Here is a 25773-nt window from a genome sequence, read left to right as displayed (position 1 = left end):
AGCAACGTGTTGATTAGTTAACTGTGTACAGCAGTTGTGACAGAATCCGTTTTTTCTGCTGCAGATCCAGCAAATTTAAATAAGTAATACATGATAAAAAAAAAACTTGAATAATACAGAGTAGAGTATGATGCCAACAAAAGTGCCCCCCAAACACAGTAAGACTCTCCCACAGTGAATTCTTCCACCTGCATGGTATGATGACAACTGTACCACACACCCCCCTCAACCCCACCTGCAAGGTATAGTGACCCTATCACAGTATGATTCCCCAACTGTACTGCCCACATAGTCCTCCATACAGCATAATAGCCCCACATAGTCCTCCATACAGTATAATGGGCCCCACATAGTCCTCCATACAGTAATGGCCCCCATAGTCCTCCATACAGAATAATAGCCTAACATAGTCCTCCAAACAGAATAATAGCCTAACATAGTCCTCCATACAGAATAATAGCCTAACATAGTCCTCCATACTGTATAATGGCCCCACATAGTCACGGGCCAGAGTTTGACATGTGAGCTCTAGGGGTTGAGCTGCACTATTTTATTAGGGTAGCCATCTCACATGTCTCTTATGTGTGGGTCTACAGAATTTAGCCCATACTCTTGCTCAGTAGTGAGTGACAACCTTTGTGCTTTACATGTTTACTTGAGCTAAGCAGTAATAACTAGGATATTGAGAGAAGTTTCAACATTAACACAGTCTACTTTATCTTTGTAAAAAAAATAAAACATTCGACTACCAGTCATACAGATCACAATTCATACCTTGGCCAGAAGAATCAGAAGGCATCTGTGGAAGTAACACACAAGTCAAGACCTTTTCTCCAGTTTCAGGATCTTCATCGGTCTGAAATGTTAACAAAGGCTGGGACTGGTTATCTGATAACCATAAAGCCTTTAATTTCAGTGACGTCAATGATAAGGGTAAATATAATAACCTATATGAAAGAAAACAGAAAAATTCAAGAGAATCAAACTATTCTTGCATGGTAACAATTATCTTCAGATGTTTATTAAATGGAAAGAGGGAGGCATATCTAAAGAAGATTATAATGCAGTCTGCAGATCCTGCAGGGCACGTATCAGGTTAGCTAAAGCTGACAATGAATTAAGGCTTGCAAGAGATGTCAAAAGCAATAAAAAAGGATTTTGGGGGTATGTCAAAAGTAAAAGAAAAGTCAAAGATGCTATAGGATTTTTACAGGATGAAAATGGAGAAATGGTAAGAGAGGATGTTGAGAAGGCCGAACTTTTTAATTCCTATTTTGCATCTGTTTTCTCTCAGAAAGAAAATGTAACATCAACTGATTTTCACTGTCCTTTTAAAGGAATAGAAGAATCCAAGTTATCTGTAAACAAAGATTGTGAGGGAATATTTAGCTAACATAAATGAGTTCAAGTCTCCAGGTCCAGATGAATTACACCCCACAGTACTGAAGGAGATCGTAGAAGAAATTTTAGAGCCACTCTCCATAATCTTTGAAAATTCTTGGAGAACAGGAGAAGCCCCAGAAGACTAGAGAAGAGCAAATGTTGTTCCTATCTTCAAAAAGGGGAAGAAGGTGGACCCAGGGAACTATAGGCCGGTGAGTCTGACTTCTATACCAGGAAAGATCTTTGAACAAATTATTAAACATCATGTATGTAAGTACCTGGATAAGAATGAAGTGATTAACCAGAGTCAGCATGGGTTTGTAACTAACAAGTCATGTCAGACTAACTTAATTTCCTTCTATGACAGAATCACTGACTGGGTGGATCAGGGAAATGCTGTAGATATAGTATATCTTGATTTCAGCAAAGCATTTGACAAAGTATCTCACACCATCCTTATTGAAAAAATGACCAAGTATGCAATGGACCAGGCAACTGTTAGGTGGATTCATAACTGGCTTAGTGATCGGACTCAAAGGGTGGTTGTAAATGGCTTCACATCCAGCTGGATGAATGTCTCAAGTGGGGTACCACAGGGCTCTGTCCTGGGACCTGTATTGTTCAACATCTTCATCAATGATTTAGATGAAGGAATTGAGGGTAAACTGATTAAATTTGCGGATGACACAAAGCTAGGAGGGATAGCTAATACTAGAGAAGAGAGAGAGAGGATTCAAAAAGACCTAAATAAACTGGAGCAGTGGGCAGCAACCAACAGAATGGTTTTTAACAGGGAAAAATGCAAAGTACTACATCTGGGCAATAAAAATGAAAAAAGCATATACAGAATGGGAGGAATAGAGCTAAGCAACAGTACATGTGAAAAAGACTTAGGTATACTAATAGATCATAGACTGAACATGAGTCAACAGTGTGATGCAGCAGCAAAAAAGGCAAATACAATTCTGGGATGTATTAACAGAAGCATACAGTCTAGATCACGTGAAGTCATTATCGGTCTTTACTCCTCTTTGGTCAGACCTCATCTGGAATACTGTGTACAGTTTTGGGCACCACATTTTAAAAAAGACATAGACAAACTGGAACAAGTTCAGAGAAGAGCGACCAGAATGGTGATTGGTCTGCAAACCATGTCCTATGAGGAACGGTTGCAGGATTTGGGAATGTTTAGCTTGCAAAAAAGAAGACTGAGAGGAGACTTAATAGCTGTCTACAAATATGTCAAGGGCTGTCACATTGTAGAAGGATCATCTTTATTCTCATTTGCACAGGGAAAGACTAGAAGCAATGGGATGAAACTAAATGGGAGGAGACACAGATTAGATATTAGAAAAAACTTTTTGACAGTTAGGGTGATTAATGAGTGGAACAGGCTGCCACGAGAGGTGGTGAGTTCCCCTTCAATAGACGTCTTCAAACAGAGGCTGGACAGACATCTGTCTGAGATGATTTAGTGAATCCTGCTTTGAGCAGGGGGTTGGACCAGATGACCCAGGAGGTCCCTTCCAACTCTACCATTCTATGATTCTATGATTCTATGATTCATCTCCATGGTCACTAAATGACATGCATCCAAAGAGGTAAATTGCAGGGATTAGCATGACCAGAGATGAGCGAACCCGAACTTTAGGGTTCATATCGGACAGTTTGTGTCCGGTGCTAAATGTCGAACATAGACTTCTCCCAGAAGTCTGATGCAATGTTCAGAGTTTTGGAGGGGGAGGGACGACGTCCGAGGCAGAGGAAAGTGAGAGAGGGGGACAGAATTTTCCAGTTCAAAATTTCGGCTCACCATTGTATTCAATAGGGTTTGGGCTCTGGTTCAAGTTCGGTACAGGTCTAGTAACCGAATCGAACTTTGGAATAAAGTTTGAGTCAGGTACCAGAACCCAAACTTCCATGGCTCTGTTCATCCCTACCCACAACTAATATACAGTATACGTCAGAATGTTAAGGGGTTCTTAAAGGGAAAATGTTAGAATTTAAAAAAAAAATAAAATAAGGTAACACATTCTGTTATAATAAACACAATTAGTTCTGACTACACAAATCTGTTCACCTCTAGAATAAGGAAAATATGACTGTTGCATGTAGTTAACACTTCCATGATGTAGGACGTAAGAGTACACCCTACATTTCCAAATGTACCAGGACCTATGCCCCCACCATACTGCCTTTAATAACAGTAGCCGCAGCTAGCTCTGCTATATAACCAGCTGTCGCGGGGTGGTCATGAATTGTCATGGCAGGCAGGGGCTTGGTGATGCCCCTATGGCTGCCAAACAAGTCCTCATGTGAAGCTCAGCTTCATTTTTTCTACATACTTTACATAAAAATAATGAAACCGTAAAAAAAAAAAAAATTAACCGCAGCGGGAAGAGTTAACACGTCATCTATACATGTATATGTTAATGCTACTAACAAAAACAACTTCCATTTATGTCCTCTAAGCATAAACCACAGTCATTATTGTCCTTGGTTGGATTTTGAACCCTGGACGCCATGCTGCAAAGTAACGATGCTAACCACCGAGCCACCGCACTTCCCACGTTTGGAAGTAAATCAAAAACATTTTCACAAGTCGGTGAGATATTTGCATTTTACCTGTTTCCTGCAACATCTAAGACATGGAGCTCAGTAGCTTGTGAAATTTCTGAAGGAATTCTACTTAATCTATTTTCACGGACACAGAAAACATTAAGACTACAGCAGCCGCCAATCTGAAAGAAGAAATTGAATGGCACAAATTACGTGGTTATACAACATCATCTGGTAATACATACTGTACAATAGAAATGTTTACAGCCATTGCATTTAGCTTTGAGAAGTCTCGCACATGACTTACTTACAATAATCTATGCTGGAAGAATGTTACTTCAAAAGGAATAGCTTAGATAATAATGTCAAAAATGATTAAATTATAATACAACCGCTCAGAGATGGAAATTTGTCCAGTGATTACTGGCCATAAGCAACAAATAAAATTGCACCACTTGCAGTTTTTAAAAGCCGTTTCTATTGCAAATTGCAGATTCCCAGCTCCAGCGGTGATCTAGTTTTACTGATGGCGCTAATACTTTGCATCATGAAAATAGTAATGGTAAGGTTAGACGAGACATTGCCCTCACATGCAAGAACCACAGGTTTTTGTTTTTTTTTCAATTAGTACATAAAGGAAACTCATTACTATCCCACATACAAATTATACAAAAAAATTGCCCTAAAGTATATCTAGGCGTTTTATTTGAAAAGATTGTTTAGAATTTTTAAAGCTGAGGTGTTCCACACCTAAATTTAGCAAAAGGTAGGAAATAAAAGGAGTCATGTGTATCATACCAAATACTACAAGCACTAGTTTAATTTGAGAAAACCCATGTAAATCTGTGTTCACCACGCGCCCTCTGGCTGCCAGGATTTTCATATGGATGCCTCCTGCTTTGTCATTATAGATCTAATTATTTTCAAATGCATATTAATGTCCACAGTTACTACCTAATGTATATTTTTCTTTGCCTTTTAGTGAGGAACTGGACACTGCTTGGTATAAGATTGTACAACTGCAGCAATGAAGGTCTTAAAAGAATACACAGAAGAAAAAAGCACAACTAATAAGTCACTAAATCGACAGTAAATATTAGACTAATGTCGGCTGAACCCCATGATACTACTGACGGGTTTGGTCGACAGTCTAAGGTTGTGGGCCCCAACCTTTATGACAATGATATCAACATTCAGCTCCGAAAAGGGGTTGTATGCCACATCCAGACCCCCTGAGTAGTGACATCAGGCTTTCTCCCCCATCACCAGTGATGACACCCAGAGCCCTATTACTGGTAACATTACAGCCAAACCTTTCCCACAGAAATCACACTGAGGCAATGTGTTACATCCAGGGGTTCCTCCTTACCCCCATTCAGTTTTCTGGCATCATGCACTCCCCACAACACTATCACACTCAGCTTCAAGCACCTCCCTCCTCGGACGATAACCATGCCCTATTTTCAGCTTACCATAGAAATTAATTAAGTCCCGAAGGAAAGTAGATGCACATCCAGATCTGCTCTTCTGTGCACCATCTTGAGACCTGCTCTTCATAGCCATTTGCTAGACCTGGTACTAATCTACCAAGCTGGCAGACAACCGTTAGCCACACATCTTGGGCCCTTGAGTCACAGGTTGGGGACCTCTGGTCTACGGCTTATTCACACATTGTGGGCTTGCAGTGAAATATCGCCGCATTTTACAGTACCAAAGTGAATGAGCTTTCTAAAATCTCAAGAACATGCTTATTTTTTCCATTGCAGTTTCAAATCTGCAGCATATCAATTCACTGTTTTAACCCATTTAAATCAACTGGAAAAAATACATCAAAAACCAAAGCAAAAATCACCATAGATTTTATGCATTTTTTTTTCTGCCAACAGACATGTTTTGGTGCAGAGATTTTTGCTATAAAATACTCAATCTGTGCACATACCCTAATGCGTATAGGTGCCCCTAAAGACACGTGTTATGAAAATTAAAAGAGGTGGTCCACTAAAATGCATAGTCTGTCCATCAATCGAAACCTTTTAAATATTTTTGCAAATACCTTATGTTGCCATTTTTCCCTGTAAGCAGCGCTATCGCTGCTCGCCAAGTCCCAATCACATGACCACTGGCTGCAGACATCTCTGACATCCACTGATACCATATCAACTTCCGGACTCCCCTGCATCACCCAGGCGTAACACCCACTCCCCCTGATTACTGTGCGATGAAACACTGCCCACAGCCCAGTCATCGAGCGCACACCTACAGGGCTCTGCCAATGAAAGCAGAGGAGAGGGGGAAAGCTTCTACAACATACGCTGGGTACTGGGCTGTGACATGCGGTGATAAACCACCAACAGGCCAGTCAATCAGGAGGAGTGCGCGAGACTGGGTCACGCCTGGGTGATGCAAGGGAGCCCGGAAGTTGACGTGACATCAGCAGATGTCAGAGGCGGCTGCAGCTAAGGCCCATGTGATGAGGACTGAGCGAGCAGCAACAGCACCACCACTCACAGGCAAAAATGGCAACATAAGGTATTTACAAAAATAATTTAAAAGGTTTAAAATAGATGGGCGGAATATACATTGTAGTGGACCACCTCTTTAAGGATCCGGCGTGTGAGATTTCGAACTGTTGATCCTGTTCCCCAGGAGATAAGCTGTCACCAGAGATGTCCGGCAGCGGCTCTCTCATAGAGAACACAGGAGCATTTAGCTGAACGAGTGCTCCTGTGTATGGGAGAAACAGCAAAAAAAAGATCGCTTGCAGGCGAACAATTGCTTTGCCAATCATTTGACCAAAGGCTAATGTGTATGATAGTCCTTACATGGATGGAAAGACCTACTTGGAGAGTACAATGAATATAGAAGACACCCCTTCAATAAATAGAGAAACAAATGAACATGAGAAGAATTTTTTTCTGCAGTAATATAAAGTCAGATGGCTTCTGAGGAAAATTTTGCTTCTAAACACATTTCCATTTGATCAAGTCAATACATAGTCTTGTGCAGAAGTAATCAGTACAGATTAATGCACATGGCATTTCTGTTCTACTTTTGTCCAGTGACTTGTAATATCTTCATCATTTAGAGTGGGGAAAAAAAGTATTTAGTCAGCCACCAATTGTGCAAGTTCTCCCACTTAAAAAGATGAGAGAGGCCTGTAATTGACATCATAGGTAGACTTCAACTATGAGAGACAAAATGAGAAAACAAATCCTGAAAATCACATTGTCTGATTTGGAAAGAAATTTTTTTCAAATTTTGGTGGAAAATAAGTATTTGGTCAATTGCAAAAATTCATCTCAATACTTTGTTATATATCCTTTGTTGGCAATGACCGTGGTCAAACGTTTTCTGTAAGTCTTCACAAGGTTGGCACACACTGTTGCTGGTATGTTGGCCCATTCCTCCATGCAGATCTCCTCTAGAGCAGTGATGTTTTGGGGCTGTCGCTGGGCAACACAGACTTTTCAACTCCCTCCAAAGGTTTTCTATAGGGTTTAGATCTGGAGACTGGCTAGGCCACTCCAGGACCTTGAAATGCTTCTTACGAAGCCACTCCTTCATTGCCCTGGCGGTTTGCTTGGGATCATTGTCATGCTGAAAGACCCAGCCACATTTCATCTTCAATGCCCTTGCTGATGGAAGGTAGTTTGCAGTCAAAATCTCACAATACATGGCCCCATTCATTCTTTCATGTACATGGATCAGTCGTCCTGGTCCCTTGGCAGAGAAACAGCACCAAAGAATGATGTTGCCACCCCCATGCTTCACAGTAGGTATGGTGTTCTTTGGATGCAACTCAGCATTCTTTCTCCTCCAAACAAGACAAGTTGTGTTTCTACCAAACAGTTCTACTTTGGTTTCATCTGACCATATGACATTCTCCCAATACTCTTCTGGATCATCCAAATGCTCTCACATACTTCAGACGGGCCCGGACATGTAATGGCTTAAGCAGGGGGACACGTCTGGCACTGCAGGATCTGAGTCCCTGGCGGCGTAGTGTGTTTTTGATGGTAGTCTGTGTAACGTTGGTCCCAGCTCTCAGCAGGTCATTCACTAGGTCCTCCCATGTGGTTCTGAGATTTTTGCTCCCCGTTCTTGAGATCATTTTGACCCCACGGGGTGAGATCTTGTGTGGAGCCACAGATCGAGGGAAATTATCAGTGGTCTTGTATGGCTTCCATTTTCTAATTATTGCTCCCACAGTTGATTTCTTCACACTAAGCTGCTTGCCTATTGCAGATTCAGTCTTCCCAGCCTGGTGCAGGGCTACAATTTTGTTTCTGGTGTCCTTCGACAGCTCTTTGGTCTTCACCATAGTGGAGTTTGGAGTGTGACTGTTTGAGCTTGCGGACAGGTGTCTTTTATACTAATAACAAGTTCAAACAGGTGCCAGTACTACAGGTAATGAGTGGAGGACAGAGGAGACTCTTAAAGAAGTTGTTACAGGTCTGTGTCATTTGCTTCTCATTCATTGTATCATATAACTCCTTTTGGCAAACTCCGAGCAACAATGCTGCACTGACCTTTCTATCAAAGGAGGAAAGGGGCATCTTCTCTATTTATTGTACTCTCCAAGTAGGTCTTTCCACCCGTATAAGGACTACCATACACATTAGCTGCAGGTCAAATGATTGGCAAAGCAATTGTTCGTCTGCAAGCAATCTTTTTTTTAGCTGTCTCTCCCATACAGCTAAATGCTCCTGTGTTCTCTATGAGAGAGCTGCTGCCGGACATCTCTGGTGACAGCTTATCTACTGGAGAACAGGATTTGATTTCTCATTTTGTCGCTCATAGTTGAGGTCTACCTATGATGTCAATTACAGGCCTCGCTCATCTTTTTAAGTGGGAGAACTAGCACAATTGGTGGCTGACTAAATACTTTTTTTTACCCACTGTATTTCCTGGATAGAAGAGTGCAGGATGGTCTTTCTTACAGACGAGAAAAGTGAGACCAGACAGAAAAAAGTAAATAAGTGGCTTAGGTTAAAAATGTAAGACTTGTGGTCTAGTCTTAAATTGAAGCTCGGCAGTGTCAGAATTTTGGGGCAGACCTAATGAATTTGGCTGTCCATGCTTCATGAAAATAACTGCACTCTACACAAGCTTCAAGCTAGATCTCCACTATAATTTATGCAGAATTTTTGAGTTAATCATAAGTAGCAGCAGCACTGCCCGTCCTAAGCGCCAGTCACCTATCCAAAAGAGTCAAGAGTGATGTTGATTAGGAAAAAGATGAACAGCCATGCACTAACATTTCTGACTTTGTAATGCCAGAAAACAGGAGCAAATCGCTTAATCTCCCACTTAGACTACGCCATATGGCCACTTTTTGAGGTTTCATTGATTACATGCCCTCAATTATACCAATCAATATACCATCAGACGACTTTATGAAGTAAACCTCCAATTTAAATGTTAAGCTCATGAAGAAGAAGCTCTTCATGTAGATTTTAAAAGCTAGAGATACCTTTGGGAAGGAAAAAATATATTTTTACATATTTTCATAGTTACTTGAGGTTTTAAAAGAAAAAAAAAAGACACTAAATTTCAGCCAGCAATCTCAATTCTCATTACTTTAGACCCCTGATATGTAGTTTGCAGAATGATCCACGTTTCACATTTTCCTTTGTGGGAAAGTCTCTCCCGGTAATATAGGCTGGATATGAAGTCAGTTACTATGCAGGGCTCTGCTGTCTTCATTAGCACATATATCAGGAAATAATATAAACACAACAACTAGTTTAATCTCCTGAGACCCTTTCTCTGCTTTCTCCCCTTTCAACACTGTTGAAAGCAGTATGTAATCACCTTCCCCTGGGAGTAGCACTGAACTGAGTGTGATTACTAATACTTCTTCATGGTCACATTATCAGTATTTGGTCAGTATGTCACATCAGTATTTGTAAGACAAAACCAGGAGTGGGTGATAAATACAGAAGTGGTGACATGTTTCTATTATACTTTTCCTCGATAGTTTCACTCCTGGTTTTGGCTTACAAATACTGAGAAAATACTGACCAAATTACTAATAGTGCGACCATAGCGTTAGTCTCATGGCACTCAGTGTAGGGGAAGGGAAGTACAGCAGAGCTTTGTCTCTTTATTGTTTAACATGCAAAAAAAATCCTTTTAAAAAGGAGAATTTATTTATTTTCATGGAAATTATTTCTCACAAAGTGCAAGCCAACATAAATGCTAAAAGTTTCTGTAGTTTCAGATTTTATTTAGATTTTTGCCATAGAATCGACACTAAAATCTACATAAAATACTTAATTCACACATTTAAGCTCCAGCAGCTCCTAGGCATCAGGTCTTATTGTGCAGCTTCTATTGCAATCAAATGAGAAAAGCCACAGATATTTCATGCAGAGCGGCACAGAATTAGACGGGATGAGAAGCGGATTAAAATATATTCTTCGTGGTCAAGGGAATGAGGAGAATGGTAAAGCTGCACTATAGGAATAAATGAATGCTGATGAATAGGTAATGGATAAAAAAAAACTACAACACACTGAAAATTGTTCAACATATTACAGTTTGGTACACAGTCTTATCTTGGACTAATCATTATGAAATATATTATAAAAGTTATTAGTTATATGAGGACTTCTTCTCCTTTCACATCCAAAGCCCAATACAGAATTGCACTTGTTTCCTGTGACCCGAGTGCATTATGGGAAGTCAATTGATTAGCAGTTAATTGCTATGGAATTACAACATTCTATACATAGGCAGTTATCACACAGATTCCTTAGACAATATCAAAACCAATGTATTTTCACAGATAAGGATTTTTAAGCAAATTTACGTCATGTGGCAGAAGGCCAGTGTGTAGCCATAGTGGAAAGCACAAAAAGCAGCCCATTATACGAGGAGACAGGACTGTACTATCCTGCACAGTCATAGTCTACGCTACACTACACTAGTAACAGGTGTGATAGGCTTTTATGTCTCATTTCTATAAGTGTGAAGAACAGATCATACCGGATGGGAGCCCAACACAAAAGAACATTGAAAGAAAAACTTTCATGATGCCAGTCTTAAGTCACATCACGTCAGTGGATGCACTGTGCTTAGCCAATCAATGACATATCCTCAACACAGACAAGTGTATCAGGTCAGTGACGTACAGGCCTGGAATCTGGAAGACAATCTATACAGACTGCAAGGAGAGGTCACATCAATGGCTACAGTAACTGCTGAGTACACAGTGAGCGGCCGCTGGATGCACGCCCCTATGATTGACAGCTCACGCTGCACTAATGCCTTCCAGAGACTACTATTTATCATTCAGTGTGTCGGGGCACGGTGTAGTGAGCAATGGCTGGAGCCGCGCCAGCACATCTGTATGACGGAAAATCAGTGGCTCCTGGGGGAAATAATGTTCACTTTCTCCCGGTAGCAGCACTTTGAAGGGAACCTGCCTGCTGATACATGCTGCCCAAACGTTCAAGAAACTTTCAGAAACCTATTTATAAGGTTCAATTTAGTTCCCCAGTGCCCTTGAGGGGCCTATAATTTAAAGTCCCCACACAAACCACATGAATGAACACAGTGTATAGAAAAAAAAAATTAAAATCCCATGTTTTCTATTAAAATATAGATTTTACACCCAAATTTTTACCCAATTTTACACCCCATAATTTGTTACCCAATTTCTGCCAAGGTCAGCAATACCCTTATACATGGTCGTACTCTGATTGGGCAACATGGCACGGATCAGAAGGGAAGGAGTGCAAATTTTGCTGGATTGGTTTTCATTCACCATGCTGCATTTGCAAAACCCCTGAGGTACAGAAGAAACCCACAGAAGTTACTCCTTTTTGGAAATTATACCCCTCAAAGAATTCCTATAAAGGGTGTAGTGAACATTTTAACCCATAGGTGTCTTGCAGATTTCTTTACCATTGGCCTTTGAAAATGAAACCTTTGCAGGTGTAATGCCTTAAAACTATTGTTACACAGGGACAGATCACATAGTATTCCTTTCCTGTACCTGCGTCCTGTCAATTCCACAGGTTTGAAATGAAACCAGAACTACTGTAGTCGTGACCCAGCCTGCAATATCATTAAAGTGAAAGATGGGAATGCAAGCTCCCATACACCTGGAGTTCTTTAGCACCTGAAACCTTGGGCTGGGCCGAGACTAGAGTGGGGATTATGGTCTCATTCTAAAGCCAAGAATCTCAACAACTGCAACTGTGACTCAGGTTGAAATATGCCATTAGTAGACAGGACATACTTCATGCGTCCTTAGCCACAGAGTTGTCGCCCTGACAGGGCACATAAATGTTAAAAAGCGATCATACACAAGACTTAATTTGGCCAAGCCTTTCGATTTTGTTGGAAGCAGCAAATTTAATGTGTAATAAAAGACTGGCTGACATTCATTCAGCAGATTAGAGAGCGCTATTGGATTGGAACCTCCAATGAGGAATTGGAGTCAGGACAGTCACCTTTAGTCTGTAAGGACAAAATTACATTTTAAACTAAGCACAGGCACTTGGTACAGACAAGTAATTCACTGCACCTTCCCACATTTTCTTTCATTCTAGCTGTGCCCTTCACCTGTAAAGCAACAGCTGTTAATCAAGGAAGATGGAAGTAGAGATGGATGCAAAACAAGTAGGTGAGAAGGTGCAGTAAGAGCCTGTGCTTTGTTTGAACAGTTATTTCTTGCTGACAGACTCCCTTTAAAGGGGTTGTTCGGGCATTCAGTATAATTTGTGAGTACCTAGGCTGCAGAATGCGGACAGTTTGTAATATACTCCCTGTCAGCATTCTGCATGGTGTCCAAGATAGCACACCTAGTCATGTGAGCAGCTCTCACCTGATTCTGGAGGAGCTGTTCACTCCCCGAATAGAGTTTTCCTGTCTGGCAGAGCCTGGTTAGTGATGTCACAACAGACACCACCCCCAGTCTCTGCCAGACCCTCCCCCTGCCTCCTGCTCCAGTCTCCCTTTAGCACAGTGTGAGGCATCAGAGGAATGACTCAGCTGATTGGATGAACCAGGAAGGAAAAGGCTTCTACATAGGCGAGTATAATGTGCTATGTGCACCCGTCCTTCCCTCTCTCAGCCATCCATCCATTCATTCCTCCCTCAGCCATCCATCCATCCATCCATCCCTCAGCCATCCATCCATCCCTCCCTCGATCCATCCCTCCCTTCCTCGATCCATCCCTCCCTCCCAACCTCCCTTGATCCCTCCCTCCCTCCATTCATTGATCCATCCTCCCCTCCCTCCATTCATTGATCCATCCCTCCCTCCCTCCATTCATTGATCCATCCCTCCCTCCCTCCATTCATTGATCCATCCCTCCCTCCCTCCATTCATTGATCCATCCCTCCCTCCCTCCATTCATTGATCCATCCCTCCCTCCCTCCATTCATTGATCCATCCCTCCCTCCCTTCATTGATCCATCCCTCCCTCCCTTCATTGATATATCCCTCCCTCCCCTCCATTCATTGATATATCCCTCCCTCCCCTCCATTCATTGATCCATCCCTCCCTCCATTCATTGATCCATCCCTCCCTCCCTCCATTCATTGATCCATCCCTCCCTCCCTCCATTCATTGATCCATCCCTCCCTCCCTCCATTCATTGATCCATCCCTCCCTCCCTCCATTCATTGATCCATCCCTCCCTCCCTCCATTCATTGATCCATCCCTCCCTCCCTCCATTCATTGATCCATCCCTCCCTCCCTCCATTCATTGATATATCCCTCCCTCCCCTCCATTCATTGATCCCTCCCTCCCCTCCATTCATTGATCCCTCCCTCCATTCATTGATCCATCCCTCCCTCCATTCATTGATCCATCCCTCCCTCCATTCATTGATCCATCCCTCCCTCCATTCATTGATCCATCCCTCCCTCCATTCATTGATCCATCCCTCCCTCCATTCATTGATCCATCCCTCCCTCCATTCATTGATCCATCCCTCCCTCCATTCATTGATCCATCCCTCCCTCTCTCATTGATCCATCCATCCCTCTCTCATTGATCCATCCATCCCTCTCTCATTGATCCATCCATCCCTCCCTCCCTCTAGACTGAGGTTCTGCAGCAGCTGAGATGTATTATGTGGTATATGCGTATACACATCACTATAGACTAAGGTTCTGCAGCAGCTGAGGTGTATTATCTTGTATATATGTAGATACACACATCCTTACACTTTTGTGCACACACACACACAAACTATAGATTTCACAGTAATCATATGTCAGAGGTGATGTGGAGACACGTGAAGCTGTCACCACTTTGGATGTGGAGTGAAGTGATTGTGCGGCTTTCCACAGATAAGGACACTGCTCTGTTATTTCCAATACTGGAGTGCGTGCGTAGTGGGCAGGCAGAGGGCAGTTCTGGACACTAAACTTCATACTTCATATTTTGATAGCTTGGGCATTTCTTAATGCAGCGATAAAAAAAATTAAAAATACACATTGTAGTTTTATTTTCAATAGGGCAAAAGGGGGATGATTTAAAGAGGTGTTTTTTTTTTTTTTTTTAAATAACCCCTCCCCCCCCACTTTATCCTTACTTTTCACTGTACTTAACACTCCCCCTCAGGGGGTTGCAGCGGCGATAATCCGATCGCTTGTGCTATACATAGCACATATCATTATCTCCATGGGCCTGCGTTCACAGGAGGATCGTAATGACAGGCATAGGGGTCATTAGCAGACCTCCGACGACTTATGACAATCCAACGACGTTTCTCGATCACGTCATGGGTGTGCCCATGGAAGAGTGAAATCATGGGCTCCCTGCCGGCTAGTGTTAAATCCCCCTGTCAAGAGATTGACAGCTGCAGGCGGAGTATTGCTCTACCTGCAGCTGTTAAAAGGCACATGATGGCTGATCAAATCAGTTGTCATGTGTTGGGAGAGATGCGGACTCTGCATGCGAGCCTGCATCACAAGGCAGGGACACGACATATGACGTAAATGTACGTCAGCTAGTTGGAGTTTTTCGGGTTGAAGATGGACTCAAAATCAACTTTTAAACCTATTACTAGTTTTTGAAGACACTTCCTTCAAGCAGTGGTACAGGAAAAAGTCTGCTGCATCTTTCAAGAAAACCATGATTTTTATGCAGGACAATGTTCCATTGTATGTATCAAAGTCCTCCACTGTTCGGTGGCCAGTAAAGCATGGCTTATGACTTATGGAGAAGATGGAAGGCTATTTTGGTCACTGATACAGTTATAACATTTCAAAAAATATGTATTTTGTACATTTTGGGTTGTTGGGTTATTCTTCTCACTTTAACAGATGAAGATAAACAACTTAAATTGAAAAATTTAGTTGAATAATAATTCTGCAGACAGACATTCGCCTAAGACAGACAAAACTGAGAGTTACTTTCTTAAATATTCAGACTTATTAACCTTTTGGATTGACTGACAGCACTGTATTTGGTTCAATAATAAAATAATGAAAAATACAAATTGCCTGATAATTCTGCACACAGTGTGCTCATTCTAAGACTTCAGCGTTGTTCCTGTAATAGGAAATTAATCTGATTGTTCCATTTCTGGCTGTTCTGATTGATAAGACAGAGGAGTGTGCTGCTGTTACTGATGGCAGCACATTTCTCGCTATGACAAGCAGAGCGATACATGAGAGGGAGAGCTCAGGGAGTCTACATGGGAGCCCACCTACCCTGAGCCGCATGACTATGCTGCCGCGCAGCATAGAAGTAATAGTTGAGGCGGGAGGATTTTTTTGGGTTCCTTAATAGTACTTCAAATTTGTAAGGACATTAATTTTAGCTGTAATTCTCAAGAGATCTTTAGAAGTAGAACATGCCATAGTGACAGCTTCTATTTAGCAGAATTCATACTTTTTATTCACTCACCTCTTTTGGCAGGGACATTAATTTATTCCTATCAACGTTCAAGTTGTTCAGCTTCTTTAGTTTCCCAATGCTTCTTGGCAAAACCTGAGGATATAAACAAAATAGCCTGCATAAATTGAGTTTTGGCTTGCAAAACGGTGTTGAACTGTGACCGTGCTGGCGAACATAAGAGATCAGATTAGGTTTAACGCATGCTTTCCTTCCATCACGTAGCAGTGAAGAGAAAAGTGCTACAGTATGTGTTACTGTCATTTTGTATATAGGTAAATAGGAAATCACACAATTATTGCAATTTGAATCATAGAATTAGTGTACAGCTCTGGCAAAAATTAAGAGACCGCTGCACAGTTTTCTAAAAATCATCATCTCTACATGTCTGACAGCCATTCCATTCCAGTGTCCGTCAAATTCCAACCAAAGTACACCTCATTCTACTTAATGTGCTTCTGATTAGGTGATTACCTGAACCACATCTTATGTAACGAGGGAAAGTATAAAAAACACTGCTGTGGTCTTCACAATCCTCTTGCAATAGGACAAGCTGGATGGCAAAACAAGTGCTAGGAATGGCCCAAAAGTAATTTGAATGAAAAAATAACTTAACCATGCCAAAGGAGTTGAAAAGAAAAGTCTTGAGTGAGGAAAAGAAGGGCTCAATTCTGATTTACTAGCAGAGGGATACAGTGAGCATCATGTTGCCTCCACCCTTAAAATTTTGAAGACGGCAGTCCATTACAACAAGGTCAAGCAGCAGACATTGGGGACAATAAAGCTACAGACCGGCAGAGGGCGAAAGCAACTCTCCACTGACCGGGATGACCGTCATCTTATTCGAATGTCACTAAGCAACCGCAGGATGACATCAAGTGACCTACAAAAGCAAATGGCAAATGGCAGCTAGGGTGAAGTGCACAGCAAGAACAGTTTGTAACAGGCTCCTAGAGGTAGGCCTCCAGTCATGAAAAGCTAGAAAAAAAGCCTTTCATCAATGAGAAACAAAGGAGAGCCAGGCTGAAGTTCGCCAAAGGCCAGAAGGATTGGACCATAGAGGACTGGAGTAAAATAATCTTCTCTGAGGAGTCTAATTTTCAGCTTTGCCCAACACCTGGTCATCTAATGGTTAGACGGAGACCTGGAGAGGCATACAAGCCACAGTGTCTTGCACCCACTGTGAAATTTGGTCGAGGATCGGTGATGATCTGGGGATGCTTCCGCAAGGCTGGAATTGGGCAGGTTAATCTTTGCGAAGGATGTATGAATCAAGCCGCATACAAGGTTATCCTTGAAAAACACTTGCTTCCTTCTGATCAGGCAATGTTCCCCAACTCTGAGGACTGTTTTTTCCAGCAGGACAATGCCCCATGCCACACAGCTAGGTCAATCAATGTGTGGATGAAGGAGCACCACATCAAGACCCTGTCATGGCCAGCCCAATCTCCAGACCTGAACCCCATTGAAAACCTCTGGAATGTAATCAAGAGGAAGATGGATAGTCACAAGCCATCAAACAAAGAAGAACTGCTTACATTTTTGTGCCAGGGGTGGCATAAGGTCACCCAAAAGCAGTGTGAAAGACTGGTGAAAAGCATGCCAAGATGCATGAAAGCTGCGATTAAAAATCATGGTTATTCCACCAAATATTGATTTCTGAACTCTTCCCAAGTTAAAACATGAGTATTGTGGTTTCTACATGAATAAGAACTTGTTTTCTTTGCATTATTTGAGGTCTGAAAGCACTGTTTCTTTTTTATTATTTTGACGATTTCTCATTTGCTGCAACTAAATACAAAATTTTAGCTCTGAGTTTCATGATACGTTGTCAGTAGTTTATAGAATAAAACAACAATGTACATTTTACTCAAAAATATACCTATAAAGAGAAAAATCAGAGAAAATGAAAATTTTGCAGTGGTCTCTTAATTTTTGCCAGAGCTGTATGTGCACCGAAATGTGACTGAAAAAGTGCCATAAAAAGTCCTCCATAAAATGAACGTAGTGCATTTGGAAACCCTGAAGCGGTTAAAAGTAGTGACAGGCTCATTCTAAAGGAAATTTCCACAGGGAAGCGGCTTGATCTCTATACTTAGCAGTACTGAGTGAAAGGCGCCACCGACAAAGCAGTCACAGGCACAAGCCCGAAACCGCATCAAGGAAATGACTAACAAAGTTGCGCTCTGTATTTTTTACGCTAAAGCATGTAAGCATGAAATTTATGAAATTGAACTGCATTACTGCTCTTGAAAATAGGAAAAAATGAAGATACTTAGAGCATAATTTGGCAAATTCATGCACATCCAGCAGCCAACGACAAGGTGATCTTTTGCTGGGAACCTATCCTAATGTGATTCATCTCCTGGGCCGATGGCCTACATCTATATGGTAGGTAGGATTCTGCTGTAATCCAAACCGCCAGAGGCTGATGGGTGGAGTTCCACTGGAAGGGACTGTCAGTCTTTTGATATTTGTATTCAAGGAAATAACTGGAGCAGTTTTCCTGCAGCTGTGTTGTCTGGGGAAACGAGTCTGCAACACCGGAGTCTAAATGGTGCCATGGGCATGTACTTAGTTCATACACTTGAAATTAAATTCAGATTGTAACACACACACACATTGGCCATGATTCAAAAACAACGGCGATTGTCTTGCACGTCTTGAGGGGACGCGATGGAGTCAGATGCTTCTGATTTATTTCTGGTGCCAGCCAGTCATGAAGTGGAGTGAGATGGTTGGCATAAGCAATTCCAGAGCTGGTCATGAATTAGACGAGCGGTGGTACCACGCCCTGCCCTGCCTATTTCGGCAGAGCTGAAAGAAATGGTCATTGAAAATGCCAAGAGTCACAAAATTTTGGAGAAATTCAAATTTGTGCAAAAATTTTGTCAGGTTTCAAAGCTTTTATGCCACTTTTTGGGTGCAAAATCTTTGACGCATTGGGGCAAATAACTTGGATGATGACTTTTTAAACATTTTTAAAGCTGGTAGGAATAGGGAAACTTATTTTAAGCTTTGACAGATTGGACATAAAAGACACCAACTAAAGTTTGTTCATTTACTAAAAAAAAAAAATGAAAGTTCTGTGACAGAGGTTTGAGTTTAAAATACCGACATATTTAGAGAGATTTTATAATATGGCTCAACCAATGTATAAAATAAGTTTCTGCAATTTTGAATAAATCACAGATTTTCCGAGACTTGAACTTTCCGAGACTTAGATGTCTCTGAAGGAAGAACGCATTATATGGTTGTATCCATCTGTGATTTAAAAATTGTAAAAAATATATACACACACATATATATATATATATATATATATATATATATATATATATATATATATATATATATATATATATATATATATATATATATATATATACACACACACACACATACATATATATGTATATATATTTTTTACAATTTTTAAATCTGGAATTGCATTTCAGAAGTCAGAAATATTACACATACTAGATGCTGTGATGGGACGTTGATGCAGGGAACTAGTCCGGTTGCTGTATGTGAAGTTGGGAAAGAATTTTTCCCCTTATATGGGGAGATCTGCTGCCTCAGGTTTTTGCCTTCCTCTTGATGAACATGGTAGGTTATAGATTCCTTCAAACCTTAAAACTATGAAACTATGTGGCAAATTAATTTATGGACTTATCAAGTGTCCAATGAAAGAATACTGCACAACAAATGTAGGCAAGATAAACTCAACTGTTCAGTGTCTCTTTACCAAAAGGTCTCAAGAACAATGCTCCTGATGACCGTATCGGAGCCTGCTGTAATACACCATTTGCTGTGTTCACACCATGCAGTCAATAGCAGTTCTTAACTGTACTACGATGGTCAGAAAAAAGGGGGAAAAAAATGGTGCCAAGCAAAACCTTTCTAGAAAATATTTTTGTCCACAGAAAGTGGGGTATAAAAAACACAAAATTAAACATTTAAAAAGCTCGCTCAAAATGAAAAAAACCTTAGGAATAATAAAGTTTTAGACAACTAGCAGACAAACCAAGCAATGAATTGAAAACGACCACCTATATGTGACAGTCAGCCTTTAGTACAGGACTTGGAAAAAAAATAAATAAATTTAGAGGAAAAAACAAAAACAAAAAACAGAACAGTGGAATGTTTTCATACATCTCTGACTAGAGCAATTTGCATGTTTCCCCCCAGGAATAGCTTTCTTCCTTAGTTTAGACACATGCATTGTTCCCTTATGACAAGATTTTGCCTTTGAAACATATTAAGCGAAAAATATCTATTTATTGCTCTCATGTACAGACAGCAGAAAATAACAATGTATTATGATTGCTCATGAAGCGATGGCTACACAATGACATCCATCTAAAGATTCACTGCTGGAAGCCTTATGTACTGAAAACCCTTTTATGGTATAAGGCAGAGAGAACGACCATCGAGAGGGGTAGAGTGAAAGGCTGACCAAAACCATGAAGGAAAGAATTGGTTTCCGAGGTCTCCGTCACATCTACTTTTTCAATGTTAAAAAAAAAAAAAAAAAACGGCAAGCATGTTTTAGGCTGTGTGCCCGCTATGCGTTTAAGCGTTACCGCAGCGGCAATTCCGCCACAGAAACGCTTAAAAAACTTTTGCAGACCTTCTACCAATGTTCCCCAATGATAATCCACATGTGCTGTGCACATGCTGCAAAAATTTCCGCTGCGGATTATCATTGCGGAAAAATCCGCAGCATTACCTATTATTTTGCGTAAGCCATTGACTTGCATTGAATCGTTCAATATCCGCACAACTACATGTGCACATGCGGATATTAAGCGATTCAATGTGCGGATAGTACCCGGGTCTGGAGAAGAGGAGACTCTCCTCCAGACCCGGGTACCATGGTACCTGTAAAAAAAAAAAAAAAAAAAAAAAAGAAGATTTTAAAAATAAACATTATACTCACCTTCTGATGGCCCCCGGTCTCCTTGTCCGGTGCATATGGTGTGTTGGGTGGCTCGCGGTGGTCTAAAAGGACCTTCCATGACATCATTTAGTCATGTGACAGGTCATGCAACCGCTGACGTTGGCGGTCGCGTGACCTGTCACATGACTAAATGAGGTCATGGAAGGTCCTTTTAGACCACCACGAGCCGCCCAACACACCATAGGCACCGGACAAGGAGACCGGGGGCCATCAGGTGGTGAGTATAATGTTTATTTTTTACCATTCTTTTTAACTATAATTTGGTCACACAATGCCGGTTGCATGGATTTATATTGTGTGACCAAGTTGTCAAGCACTTTTCCAAGTAATGCTAAAATGTGAAAAACGCGGGACATACGCTTGTCCCTGGCAGGAAAAACGCATGTAAAATCTGTATGCGTTTTTTCAATCCGCGAGATGCAGAAACGCTCAGGAAAAATCAGGAGCATTTCTGCATCGTGGGCACATAGCCTTAATGTGGCTTTTGCTGTTCATTGCGCTCATTCTTAGATTTTTTTTAAGCCTTAATGTGGCTTTTGCTGTTCATTGCGCTCATTCTTAGATGTTTTTTAAGTCCAAAAGAGAATGAAGGACAATCTATTGAGAGGTGCAGCCCTGTGGACAGCTCTGCGGGTAACAGTGATGAGTTTATGTTATTATGCCTACTTATTTTTCAATACCATATTCCACAGCACTGTCATCACTGTCCCCATTCGGGCTCACAGTCCCGATCAACATGTCTTTGGAGTGCGGGAAGAAACCGGAGAACCCGGAGGAAACCCACCCAAGCATTGGGAGAACATAAAAAACTCCTTGGAGATGTTGGTGGGATTTGAACCCAGTACGAACCACTGAGCCGCCATGTACAGTGACTGGCACATGATGGAGGCATTAGTAAAGAAGCAGGCCAGATAAACCAGCCTGGCTGTGGCATTCAGGATAGACTGAAGGGGAGAAAATAAATTAGAAGAGAGTTACAGTAATCCAGAAGTGAAAGGATCAGAGCAACAATAAGCATTTTAACTGATGGATTTCAATGACTGATTCTGGGGATGTCTAACCCTCAATAATGGACATAGCACATCATGATCGGGTCTCAGTTCCTGCTCCTTGCCGTGCTATGCCCATCATGACTTTGAACTGTCACTGCTTGTTTAGTGACAGTTCAGTAACGGCTGCTCTCAGTGACAGCTGAGCAGCATGGAAGCAGGTGCGGGGACCCATGCCAATAGTCCCCAAACCCAGATCGCTGGGATCGGTCAGTCAATCTGACTGACCGATCACAGCATGATCGCAGGAGATGCTGACAAATTAGCATCTCCTGCCCGATCAGTGCTGGAGCTCAGCGCTGCCAGTGGGCGGGCTCCTGCACTAACTCCCAGGAGCGGTGCCAGCACCTCCCCTGGCTGTTAACTCCCTAAATGCTGCAATCAAGCGCGATCGCAGCATTCAGGAGGCAGAGGGATTGGAGCTCAGATCGGGGCCCCCGCAACGACATTGTTGCCATGGTAACCCCCCGGGTCACCAAGCTACGGAAAGCTGAATGTGGTTTTGAGCACCTTGAGGGGTGCAGTTTTAAGAATGGTGTCACATTTGAAGTGACTTTGAGGGGTCTATATGACAGAAAATACTCAAATGTGATGTGGTCCCTAAAAAAAATGGTTTTGTAAATTTTGTTGGAAAAATTAGAAATTGCTGGTTAAGTTATCCCTTGTTAACTTCCTAATAAAAAAAACAAAACATCTCTCCGATTTAAGGGCATAAGAATTATAAAAAATTATAATTTAAAATAAAATAATTAAAAATTGCAACATTTTTTCGCCAAATTTCAATTTTATTCCCAAATAAACGCAAGTCATATCGAAGAAATATTTCCACAATCATGAAGTACAATATGTCACGAGAAAACAGTCTCAGTCAGTGGGATCCGTTGAAGCGTTCCAGAGTTAATACCTCATAAAGTGACACTGGTCAGATGTAAAAAATGAGGCCTGGTCATTAACCTACAAAGTGGCTCGCTCGGGTCAAAATGCAGGTGACATGACTTTGCAGGTGCTTCAATGTAAGCTGCTAAAGTAAAGGTCTGAGAGGAACGTAGGCAGCATACCCACCGTCGTGGGCCAAAAAGCTATAGTAGTGCCACACAATGAAATGATGTGAAAACACGAGACCTGAGCAAGGACAAAGTCCTACTTGCACCCTTCAGCTCATTTAATTTGTTGATTCATGATCATAATAATAATAGTTAATAGTTTTTATTTTTATAGCGCCAACATATTCCGCAGCACTTTACAAATTTTAGGGGGGACTTATACAGACAATACAGAATAAGCATATCTCATATCGAAAGGAGTGAGGGCCCTGCTCGCAAGCTTAAAGTCTATGAGGAAATGGGGGAGACACAAAAAGTAAAATGTACATATATTATATAATGCAGCCTTGATATACTAAATAGGATAAATACTAATACATGGACTGGTCGCCAGCCAGTATGTGTACAGTCCTGACAGAGGCTATTAAGTGCATGGTTGGTTGAACCTGAAGTTGAAGATTTTAATATGGGGGAAAACTGGGACGGACAGAGTGTGTTTAGGCGATACGCCAGTCTAAAGAAATGTGTTTTTAGGGTTCGCTTGAAACTGTGGGTATTGGGAATTAATCGAACTGTCCTGGGTAGTGCATTCCAAAGAATTGGCGCAGCACGCGAGAAATCTTGGAGACGGGAGTGGGAAGTTCGGATTATGGAGGATTTTAGTTTTAAGTCATTTGCAGAACGGAGGGCACGTGTAGGGTGGTAGACTGAGACAAGAGAGGAGATGTAGGGGGGTACTGAAGCATGGAGCGCTTTGTGGGTAAGCGTGATAAGTTTAAATTGAACTCTATTATTGGATGGGCAACCAATGCAATGACTGGCACAGGGAAGAGGCATCGGTGTAGCGGTTGGCAAGGAATATGATCCTGGCTGCTGCGTTAAGGACGGATTGGAGAGGGGAGAGTTTAGTAAGAGGGAGACCGATTAGTACAGCATTGCAATAGTCAAGACGAGAATGAATAAGAGCTACAGTAAGAGTTTTTGCCGAGTCAAAGGTGAGAAAAGTCCTGATTCTTGAGATGTTTTTGAGGTGTAGATGACATGAACGAGCGAGTGATTTGATGTGAGGAGTGAAAGAAAGATCTGAATCAAAAATGACCCCAAGACAGCGGGCTTGTTGCTGGGGAGTAATGGTTGAGCCACAAACAGAAATGGCAATATCGGGCACAGGTAGGTTAGTGGAGGGAGGAAAGACGAGTAGTTCAGTTTTTGACAGATTCAATTTTAGGTAGAGGGAGGACATAATGTTAGACACAGCAGAAAGACAAATCGCTGGTCTTTTGTAGTAATGCAGGGGTGATGTCCGGAGCAGAGGTGTATAATTGGGTGTCATCAGCATAGAGATGGTACTGAAAACCAAATCTGCTGATTGTTTGTCCAATAGGAGCGGTGTATAAGGAGAAAAGAAGGGGGCCTAGGACTGATCCTTGAGGAACCCCGACAGTAAGGGGGAAGTAGGGAGGAGGAGGAGCCGGCAAAAGACACAGAAGGAGCGGTCCGAGAGATAGGAGGAGAACCAGGAGAGAACAGTGTCCTTGAGGCCAATAGTGCGGAGCATAGTGAGGAGGAGCTGGTGATCCACAGTGTCGAATGCTGCGGAAAGATCCAGGAGAATCAGCAGGGAGTAGTGACCATTAGATTTATCTGTTAGTAGATCATTAGAGACTTAAGTGAGGGCAGTTTCAGTAGAATGTAAAGAGCGGAAACCAGATTGTAAAGGGTCAAGAAGAGAGTTGTCTGAGAGATAGCGGATTAGACGGGAATGGACCAGGCGTTCCAGGAGTTTAGAGATAAAGGGAAGATTGGAAACAGGTCTGTAGTTGGCCGTGCAGTTCTGGTAAAGGGATGTTTTTTTAAGTAATGGTTGTATGCAGGCGTGTTTAAAAGAAGAGGGAAAGATACCAGATGAGAGGGAAAGGTTGAAAATTTTTGTTAGGCGAGTGGTGACAGCTGGAGCAAGGGACTGAAGGAGATGTGAGGGAATAGGGTCACTTTTGCAGGTGGTAGGGCGAGAAGATGCAAGGAGCCTGATCACTTCATCTTCCGTGACTGGTTCAAAGTCAGAAAGTGAGCAGGATACAATGTGGAGGGGGGAAAGCATGCATAATATTTGGGGATTGGGAGAAAATTTCCTGTCGGATATGGTCAATTTTTTCTTTTAAATAATTGGCCAGATCGTCAGCGCTGAGGTCGGTGGTCGGGGCCTGTGTTGTTTGATTGAGGAGAGAATGAAACATATCAAAGAGTCGTTTAGGATTATTGGAAAGCGAGATGATGAGGTTGTTAAAGTAGGTTTGTTTGGAGAGGTGAAGGGCAGAGTTATATGTTTTCAGCATACATTTATAAAGGAGGAAATCTTCAGGCAGATTTGATTTTCTCCACAGCCGTTCAGCGCACCTGGAGCACCGCTGGAGAAGACGTGTTTGAGGCGTGTGCCAGGGTTGTCGCCGTCTATGCTGAATTTTTCTTTGTGTAGGAGGTGCGGCTTCATCCAGGGCGCATAGCATTATTTTGTTATAATGCTTCAATGCAGAGTCAGGACATGAGAGGGAGGAGATTGGGGCCAATGATGATTGCAACCTTTTTATAAATTTCTGGGTGTTAATGGCACGTAAATTTCTATAATTGTGGACGGTGGGAGTGTATTGAGTAGAGTCGCAGTTCTCGACAGAGAATGAAAGAAGATTATGGTCAGAGAGTGGAAGGGGAGAGTTAGTAAAGTCATGTACTGAGCAAAGCCGGGAGAAGATCAGGTCCAATGTGTTCCCGTCCTCATGTGTAGGAGAATTAGCAAGCTGTGAAAGGCCGAAGGAGGAGGTTAGTGATAAAAGATGCTTGGCAGATGGGGAAAGAGAATCGCCAATTGGTATGTTAAAATCTCCCATGATTATCGTGGGGATGTCGCAGGAT

The 25773-nt window shown here is 41.9% G+C and overlaps 1 protein-coding gene across 1 annotated transcript in view; it reads right to left on the bottom strand.

Annotated features, from left to right (window-relative positions):
* LRRC1 (leucine rich repeat containing 1) overlaps positions 1-25773 on the bottom strand; it is a 196218-nt gene that overhangs the window by 6800 nt on the left and 163645 nt on the right. Inside the window, exons 10-12 of the mRNA XM_073675417.1 lie at positions 15821-15904; positions 4009-4124; positions 775-947 (exon numbers count right to left, since the gene is read on the bottom strand). Coding sequence (XP_073531518.1) covers positions 775-947; positions 4009-4124; positions 15821-15904 — 373 coding nt within the window. The remainder of the gene's footprint in view (positions 1-774; positions 948-4008; positions 4125-15820; positions 15905-25773) is intronic.

This window comes from Phyllobates terribilis, unplaced genomic scaffold (assembly GCF_046119375.1).
Source record: "Phyllobates terribilis strain yellow unplaced genomic scaffold, ASM4611937v1 Scaffold_3__8_contigs__length_932513732, whole genome shotgun sequence".
Classification (NCBI taxonomy): domain Eukaryota; kingdom Metazoa; phylum Chordata; class Amphibia; order Anura; family Dendrobatidae; genus Phyllobates; species Phyllobates terribilis.
This window is presented reverse-complemented; position numbering and strand designations above follow the sequence as displayed.